At 28.6% G+C, this 10,250-nt stretch overlaps 1 protein-coding gene across 1 annotated transcript; it reads left to right on the top strand.

The window, feature by feature from the left end:
- Positions 1-1,145: 1,145 nt before the first annotated feature.
- LOC112463564 (glutamyl aminopeptidase-like) lies at positions 1,146-8,962 on the top strand. The gene is made up of 12 exons (XM_025030021.1): positions 1,146-1,293; positions 2,199-2,707; positions 3,190-3,639; positions 4,011-4,197; positions 4,884-5,049; positions 5,255-5,336; positions 5,677-6,068; positions 6,404-6,678; positions 7,032-7,222; positions 7,693-7,986; positions 8,082-8,151; positions 8,711-8,962. Exons 2-12 carry the CDS (start codon positions 2,226-2,228, stop codon positions 8,960-8,962), a joined length of 2,841 nt encoding a protein of 946 aa, XP_024885789.1. The 5' UTR covers positions 1,146-1,293; positions 2,199-2,225.
- The last annotated feature ends 1,288 nt before the right edge of the window (positions 8,963-10,250 follow it).

The following is a 10,250-nucleotide window of genomic DNA, read 5'->3' as shown; positions in this document are numbered from 1 at the left end:
GAGATTATGCGAATGAATTGTTTCAACTGAATATATAATATTTTGTACATATTATGTGATAGTATCATTTTCTGATAGCGATACCTACATATATGTTAATAATAATTATAATTAATTATAATCGTTGTTTAACTTTGAATAGAAAACACGAAATAATGACGTCGCATTGTATACTAAAAACTGTAATTAAACAGTACTAATTACTGTATAGAATAAAAATTTCTATTGATTTTTTATAATTTAATATTATTCATAACCCTCACTTCAATCATCACATTGCATATTTTCGTCTACTTTATATATTTTTATTTTGTCTACTATATACATACCTTATATATTTTATTAATTTTTCGGAATATGAATAGGTATGGATATTTTGTAATATTTGTACTAAAAAGCAACTCTAGCTCTCTCTTGACAAGGTATATTTTATAATCACAAATTCTATTTATTTATCAGATTTTTATTACATTTATTTCTCTCTTATATATACTTTACATTTATTTATTATAGTTAGCTAAGACTATTTTTATAATACAAATCTAAATTAATAAGACATCAGCGTTAAAATATAGCGAAATAATCTTTCATCAGATCAAGCATATTTTGTTTGTATTAATAATTTCAGGTATCACTGTTTTAATTTTAAGCTTAATTCTCAATAAGCTCTTATCCTTTCCAATAGTTTATAACTCAGGGACTGTGTGCGCCTCGATGTTTATTATCGAAAACGAAAAATTCGTAGTTCAAAATTTGATAAGAGACATCTTCTATATCGACATGATCTTACAGCTAATACAAGTATTATCTAATTGTTTCGAAAAAGCACATCAACCAACGAAAACGACTTCTTAAAATTAACATATAAACAAACACATATATTATTTATGATCTATATGATCTTCCTGTAGATATCTTTGTCCACAAATATTCAAACAAATGTGTAACGGTACGAGTCGAAAATTGCGTGAGGCACTGTGTATTTACATGACATATCTATCAAAATATCAGAGGTTGGCATTGGGAGCAATCCAGCAAGCGACACAAGTGTTGCTTTGTTCGTTACTCATTGCAAAAAAGAAAAATAGGACGACGTTAGTGTCGACTTGTGTCGTTTGCTGGAAAGCTCTTATATTTTAGTCAATATTCGGTGTTCTTTCGAGATGGTCGGAAGGGTCGAACGGCAGTTACGCTGAACTATTTCCTTCATATTAACGGCTTTCGTGGTGATAGCGCATAATTAATTGCTGCAAAGAACTGTAGCTTAATCAGCATACAAGTGTAATACACAAGGTAAGTCATTAAGAACAATAATAATTAATTAGGTATTATATTTCGTTAAAGATACAAAGAAATATATAAAACGTAATTTAAGTAATTTCGACAGACAATACACGATGAAATTTAACTTTATTTCCTCGACATTACTTATTCTCATGGATTGCAATAAATTTTTATTTTAAATAATGTGTTTTTTTAATTAGTCGACATATTTTGTTTCTTATCGTTGCTGCATAATAAAAACTGGAAAGCGAAAAATTTAATATAAATTTCGAAACGATCTTGATACACATAACGTGATACACATTTGCGAACGTAGAAAAAAATGTTAAACAAAAGACGAAATAATTATTGTTATTGACAAATAAATAGAATTAACGGTCATGTGATAAAAAATGTTTATTACTTTCGTTCTTTGAAATAATTTACGTTATTTCCTATATTTTTTCCTTCAAGTATATTCAAGGCACAGAAATGATAAGCGAAAGGAATTCAACACTGCTATAACCGACAACTAAATAATTCAAATTCTACATATTATAACAATATTTACGTTTTTTTACTTCCAATGAAATATTCTATATAGCCAAATAAAAAATATACACACGTCGCGTTAGGTGCGTAAAATTCTTCTCGAAAACTGAATAAAATAATTTCCTCTTAATTCTAAGAAAATATAAGAATAACAGAATAAATTAATTACGAGCACATCAAGATATACATTCAATATTTTATAAAAAAATATTTATAATTTTCCGCGAAGTAGGTCGTACATATAATCGCCTTGATAAAAGTTGGAATTGTGTTTATCCTTTTCTTTTCTCCTCTGTTCCTTCGATTTTTGTATAAAAATTAATATTAAATTTCAATAACTTGTACCGCATTGTATTATTATTTGTTTTCTTTTTAATGAAAAGTTACAGAAACCTAAGACGAGTATTGACATGGAATTACCAAAATTGTTATTACATATCGGTTTAATATTGGCCACAGTCACGGACTTGTGTGTCGCTGATGATCCAAGACATATACATCGTTTACCCACCAACTCAAGACCAATTGATTATCACATCAAGCTGACTATTCCGGATCTCGAAAAAAGCAATACTTATCACGGTGAAACCAAAATCACTATGCGCATTGAGCGCAAATCGTTTAACATAAGCTTGCACTCGCAAGGATTAGAAATAAATGAAACGGCCACAACATTGAGGAACGGCACAATAACATATAAACCGACGATCAAACATATTTATGACCATAAAACGAATATATTATCGCTACATTTCGAAAAGCAATTGTATTACGGTTCTTATACCCTGAACATGAAGTTTGCTGGTAATTTCTCTCAGACTGGTTTTGGCAATGGTGGTTTTATAAAAATTCCGTACACAGATGAGGATGAATACAAAACATATAACAGGACGTAAGCAAATATTAAAAATATTAAAAATATACTGTGTAAAGTACGTACGTAAATGCTATTGTTGTTACCTTATTTATTTGTTACTTTTACTTATTACCTTTTTTTATTTACTACTTTCATCGTTATCGAATTACACAACATATATAAAGCACGGCGAAACACAGTTTAGAATGTGTATCCATTTTATTATTAAAACCGTTTTCTAGTATGTAAGTATATATTTACAATAAAGTATTTGCAAAAAATGCATGTAATGTTTAAAAGAATATTTACTTTGGCTTAAAATGAAACGACAGCAGAGTACAACATTTCTCTTTCTACTTTCAACAAAATAATAATTACATACAATATAATAAACATATAATATATAAACAATAACTAGTATTCCTTAACTTCTCGTGTCCCACTTGCTATAATGAGTGGTAAGTTTGTACTATGAGTGGTATTTTTGTCCTTATTTATAAAATTGTTTAAAATCACAGGTTGGCCGCAACATACCTCTTGCCGAATAAAGCCAGACGAATGTTTCCATGTTGGGACGAGCCAGCGATAAAAGCTTATTTCATGATCTCCGTGATGCATCATCAGAAATACACGGTATTATCAAATTGGCCGATCGAAGAGCAGTACAACGTAGAAAATAACATGAAATGGACACATTTTGACCGCACTCACCCAGTGTCCGCTTATCTCGTGGGAATTGTGATTGTATCAGATTTTGTTCCCGTTAATAACGCGGACCAGTCCGTTAATGTGTGGTGCAGATCGTCTTTGAAATCGTCAGCAATAATCGTGCAAGCCATTGCCGAAAAAGTCACGAAGTTCTTGGAAAAGTATACCGATAGAACCAAAGGGGTACCGAAAATAGATCACGTCATAGTACCAGATTATCCCACCGCCTCCATGGGAGATTGGGGAATCATCATTTACCAGTAATATTCATAAATAAAGAGATTTATTAATATGTACATGAATAAAAGAAATTAATATGAAGCTATTAGAACTAACGAATAACTTCTAGCATTCAAATTTTGATAATTAAAAACGATAAAAAACACATGTGTATTTTATGGATATTTAAATTTCATTTATATATTTTCATTCTTAGGCTGTTTTAAAACAAATTAACGTATTTAATTGATGTGAATGTCACCCTTTCTTTCAATGATATATATATATATATATATATATATATATATATATATATATTTATATATATATACACATTAGACTGGCATGCTAACGATGAAAAAAAACTAGGCATAATCACATTTTGAATATTATGTTATGTTATGTCTTTTAGAGAATCAAAAGTTGCCTACGATGGTGGTAGCAAGGATCCTACATTTCAGGGAAGGAATGTAGCTTTTTATGTAGCATATGAAATCGCACATCAGTGGTTCGGCAATATCATCACCCCATCATGGTGGACTGACATGTGGTTAAATGAGGGATTTGCTGTGTATTTCCAGGCGTATTTCCTCGATAAGGTTTAATATTACTAATGCAATGAATTGCTCGTTAAATAGAAAAGTTGGAAATGCACTTCATTCTCTAAAATCAAAATAACATCCATTAAATATTTCTATATTCTTATAAAATGTATCAGGACAAAGCTAAATAACTAATGGCAATTCTTTAATTTAGAATTATAAAAAAGATTGTAACACTGTTCTTTCCGCGAATAACTAGAACGAAACATTTAATACTAATTTCTATTAAAATTCGAGAATATTATGTTCTCAGCACTTGTCTCCTCCCAAGCTCATATTAAAGATTTACTATTTTTAATCTCTTATGTTTCAACATTATTTTCATATTTGGCGATACAATGATTATTATTGTAATAGTTTTATTAGAATTTAAACGTATTTTATTTTTCGCATCTATAACAATAAATATTTAACAAAAAAATTCAACTTCTAGAATTTTTATATCTTGATTTTATCTTTGTATTCAGTAATGTACATTATCTTAAAAAATAATTGAAGTATGATCTTCTTAAAAAAAATTATATACGTGAAACGGTTAACATTTGACATAAATAAATTACAATAAAAATTAAAATAGTAAAGTTATTAAAAGTGGCGTACAGGTAGGTTTGTATCCCTATAAATGCGAACTTTTCTTCGAATTTTTGTATTCAGCCATATCAAAGGATTGTTTTCTGTTATAGATGAAAATTGCATTTGATCCTTTTCGGTCAATGGACTTATTCGTTACTGGGGCCATGCACCATGCTCTCCATCTAGATGATGGCTTATTGGGTTCTGTTACATTGAACCTTTATGATAACGATACCTTGGATAACCAACTCTTTGTTGATCAAGTTCTTGAAAAAGGTAAAATTATGTAAATAAAATGAAACTATCGTCCATGATTAGCTTAATGTAGAATAGCACGAAGACAGAGGTGGAACAGAAAGTGAATAGACAACAAATTCTTGTTTTGCGCAATACGTTCACATATGCCTTATTTTATGTATAAAAGTATATAAAATATACTTTATACGTATTATTAATCAGTATTTTATGCTGTGTGTCGTAGCTCCAGCTATATTGCGCATGTTACATCATGCAGTGGGCGACGAGGTATTTCGAAATGGTATCACCAAGTATTTCGCTACAAAGTAAGTATGTATGTATAGTCTATTATAGTTATTACATATCGCAACATTAAATATCATAAGTATAATATGTTTCTTGCGTTTACGTTGGAAAATATAAAACATCACATCAGAGACATAAACTTGTGCGTTCAATATCCAATGCTATTCGATTAGAAGAGACCATACTTTATTCCTTAATTATAATTTGACTAACGATAAGCTAGTTTTAAATCATATTCTTAGTTTCTACATATGTATTAATTAAATTGTACATTAATGCTCACGTTTGATTTTGTAATAGTAAATAAATACGTACGACATATGTGTTATAAGCTAATAACAATGTCATATGTTTCTTTAGCGAATTTATGGCGGTCATTCCCGATGATTTCTGGAGCGCCATACAAAGTGCTAAAGACGAAGCTTCTTACGTCCCTTCTATGCGAGATCAAAAATTCAGAATAAAAGATGTGATGGATACGTGGATAGTCCAAAATCGTTATCCTGTGCTGAATGTAACGATGAATTACCACACTGGTGAACTAACAATAACACAAAAATGTTTCCACGCAACTGAAGATATCAATAATAAATGGTGGATACCCATATCCTACACTGACGAGAACTTTCCGGATTTTTCCAATACTTCGCCTATTAGTTGGTTAAAGCCAGATGACGAAATTCTTAGAGTGCAAATTGATCCATTAGTTGCGATTGGGCACGGCTGGATTATCGTCAATCTACAACAAACTGGTATAAATCAATAAATTTTACGCTCTTTTATATCTATCTTATTTGCTTTATCAACACAAAAGTTTTACAATATATTCAAGTTCTTAATATATCTTTTTATTAAAAAGAAGCTTCAAAATTTATATAATTATAAATAATCTTCGATACATTGGTGAATTACATTGATAATTCATTGGTGAAGTACATTGGTAATGTACATTATTTTGTAACAATTGTAAGGTGCAAATTACATAAAATTTGTTTATTACAATAATCAAAATGTCAGTAATTGAAAATATACCTTGATAATTTCAAACAAGAAGATCTAATAATAAATTTAATGGATATTTCGACAGTGTACTGTCGTGTCTATTACGATACCAGAATTTACGAAAGAATCATAGTTTACTTGGCCTCTCAAGAACACACGAAAATACACGTTCTCAATCGTGCTCAAATTATCGATGATGCATATGCCTTTTTGCTCAAAGATCAACTAGATAGCTATATATTCATAGATCTTATAACTTACTACAAATTGGAGAGAGATTATGTAGCATGGCGTCCAATGTTCCAAATATTAAGATGGAATCAGAAGTACTTTTCACTGCCAGAGAGTAAAGGTTTCAAGGTATGTAATAACAGATTTTATAAAAATGAAAATATATTTGGCTCTTTAATTTGGCCAGTTCTGCATTTACACATTCACCGCTTTGTCATAAAGTCTGTCGCAGTCGGTTTTATAATCGCACAATCGTAGGAAACGTTTTAATTAATATTAATACGAATGGACGTTAGGGAAACTTAGGCGCAAGCTCACCAATAATCCTTGTGAATTTTAGTAAATGTTTTAACAATTAAGGCACTAACGAAATATATATATATATATATATATGTATACATACATTGTATATATATGAATCACGTCACTTCGCATGTAGCAACAAACCAATATAAAATTCAATATTATCTCATGATTTCTAGTTATACATGGTAGAAATCTTTGATGGGGTTCTTCAACATGTGGGATACGAAGAAAATGTTTATGATTACGATTTCACTAAGTTACTAAGACTAGATGCCACGAAATGGGCATGTACCGTCGGTCACGCGGAATGCAAGAGAACTGCCGCCGTTAAATTAAGCGAACATTTGGCGGATCCTGATACTCACAAGTAACTCGTTTTATGGTCATAATTATCTTATAATTTACATTTGTGCGTGTGTGTTGCGTATGCGCGCGCACGTATGCATATGGATGTAATCGATTCCTTTAATTATTTCTTCGAGTCGTCGAGATCAGACAGTCTCTTTATTGTTTTTTCTTAATTTTTATTCTTGTTTTAATACATAAAATAAATATGCGAAACAAGTAAAAATATTGTATCGTATATAATAACAAGAGACGTTATCGATGGATTCATCTTTCATTCATTTATTCATTCACTGTGTTCACACGTATTAGTCTTATGGTCACGTGGCAAATATAGAGTGACAGAACAGCGCACGACAGACACTTAATTTTGCAAAATAAGATTTACCTAACAGAACGGAAAAAAATACAAAACACTTGATAAAATAAAACGTCGGCTATATGCGTATGAAATGCATGTATCTCTTTTCCATACACACATATGTATTTTAGGATTTCATACTGGTGGCAAGATTGGACGTACTGCTTTGGTTTGGCGGTAGCTAATAAGACTACTTGGGATAAAATGATGGAACTATATCAACGAACATCTAATAACAAACTTTTGAAAAACTTGAATTGTGCTGAAGATCCTGATATCATTATCAACTATTTGAATATTACAGCATCGAATACTACATTATTTAAGGACCATGTATTTATCTTCAATTTAATTCTTGAAAACCATGCACGCAACGATTTGGTCCTTGACTACATATTAGCAAATTTTAATCATGTAAAACCCAGGTAATACATATCTCTTTACAAATATATATTCTATTCTTTTTAAATAAATTTATTTTATGCATTAATTATACAAATATATTATTTTGTTCTTACAGATCACTTGCTGCAACACAAACGATATTTAATATATCTCAGAATGTTTATTCTAACGAACAATTGTCCAAGGTAGATTTTATGATTCTACATTCATACTTATATTTTTCTATTGATTCCTTTAACTGTAGCGCGCTTAAAATCAAACGTTCGTCGTGTTTGGAATTATAGATTAATGCAACTTTACATAATTAAATTAATATTTATAATTTATTTTGTTCATATTTTTGGGCTATATATTTGTATCTTATAAAGCTGTGTTTGAAATTGAGAAATACTAGCGCGTGGTTTAAAACTAAATTTTTATAATATTGTAATTAAATCTAAGAATATTACTGTGTTGTGAATTGATAATTGAGTACTGAATATTAATATACATGTACATATAGGTATATGTGTGTATGCCTTCTTTAATTAATAATAAATTTTCGTGGATGTTAATGTATATATTTTCTGCAAATAGAAGACAATTTTATATATATACTTCCACAGTTAAGGAATTAAATGTATTTATATGCATACCATGCACTGTTAGTGTTATGTCAAATCAAAAATTATACTTTATAAGATCGTTGTATAAGAATAAATTACTACTTATTATTGATAAACATCCTCAACTAACCTGTTTCAGGTGAACACATTTGCGGGAAAATATTTCCATCGAGATCGAGACGCTTTGGCACGAATTAGATTTCTGATAGAAAAGCGTAGAAATATACTTAAAGCGTCCGTTGATATTTTTACAAAGCGATTTGGAAAAAGTCAAACTTTAATTGATCAATTACACAAATTAGATTATGATGAAGAAGACGTCAATAGTGGATTGATCAATCAAGACGTTGCGTCTGTTACAATCACGATGGATCAAGACCTATCTGCATAATTTTTCAAACAATACTATTTTTATTTATTATTACTGTTTTGTAAATAATTTTTTAATTATTTTTAATTATTTCTAATATTTTTATAATACTTTAGTATTTTATTAATAGTCTGGAAGCTATTGATAAAAATTTCTGTGACAATGCTGTTCTGTAATTAAATATATTTATATGTCATATTATTGTTATACTGTTATAATATGACATATTACTGTTCTGTAATTAAAAAATAATTTATAGAGTATTAGACTTGATGCTGTTTGATATCCTTCGTAAAATATCTTTTATAAACGCACTTTAGTTTTATTACATTTGATATAGAGCTCATGCGGATGAATTTTTTAAATTGAATTTATAATACTTTGTAGACATTATGTAATAGTATTATTTGCTAATAATGTACATAAATTATAATTATAATTATATTTATAATTATAATTATAATCGTTGCTAGACTTTGAATAAAAGACATGAAATAATGACGTCGCATTGCACTAAAAACTTTATTTAAACAGTATTTATTACTGTATAGAATAAAAATTTTTGTTCATTCTTTAAAGTTTAATATTATTTACAACCCCCATTTTCATCATTTTATTTATTGCATATATTTTCATGGCTGCATAAAAATAAATTTATACTACAAATTAAAGATAAATATCCTTAACATTCTAATCTGTTTCAGGTGAAAAGATTCGCAGAAACTTATTTTCATCATAATCCAAACTCTTTGGCAAACATTGTAAATCTGATAGAAAAGCATAAAAATAATCTTAAAGAGTCCGTAGATATTTTTACAAAGCGATTTGGAAAAAATCAAACTTAAGTGACCAATATATTGATTTGATCAATCAAAAATATCAAATGTGATGCAAGACATACAATTACCTACATAATTTTTCAAACAGTATCATTTTTATTTGTTATTACCTTTTTGTAAATATATAATTTGTTATTAATTTTTAATTATTTTTAATACTTTTAATTTTTTTATAATATTTAGTAATTTTATTAATAGTCTGGAAGCTATTGATAAAATCATCTATGAAATTTTACTGTTTTATAAATAACAAATAATTTATATAGTATTAGGTTTGATGTTGTTTGATATTTTTCATAAAATATCTTTTATAAACGTACTAACATTGATTTATTACTCAGTATAGGAGATTATGCGAATGAATTATTTCAACTGAATATTAATATAATATTTTGTAGATATTATATGATAGTATCATTTTCTAATAGCAATACCTACATATATGTTAATAATAATTATAATCAATTATA

The sequence above is a fragment of the Temnothorax curvispinosus genome, unplaced genomic scaffold (genome assembly GCF_003070985.1).
Source record: "Temnothorax curvispinosus isolate PA1 unplaced genomic scaffold, ASM307098v1 QBEX01013431.1, whole genome shotgun sequence".
NCBI lineage: Eukaryota > Metazoa > Arthropoda > Insecta > Hymenoptera > Formicidae > Temnothorax > Temnothorax curvispinosus.
Note: the sequence above shows the minus strand (reverse complement) of the source record. Positions and strands in the feature narration are given on the sequence as shown.

Coding starts and splice junctions, on each gene's coding strand:
- LOC112463564 (XM_025030021.1), top strand. CDS start 2,226: ATGGAATTACCAAAATTGTTATTACATATCGGTTTAATATTGGCCACA. Junction 5,337..5,676: donor ACCAAGTATTTCGCTACAAA/GTAAGTATGTAT, acceptor ATGTTTCTTTAG/CGAATTTATGGCGGTCATTC. Junction 7,987..8,081: donor TTTAATCATGTAAAACCCAG/GTAATACATATC, acceptor TTGTTCTTACAG/ATCACTTGCTGCAACACAAA.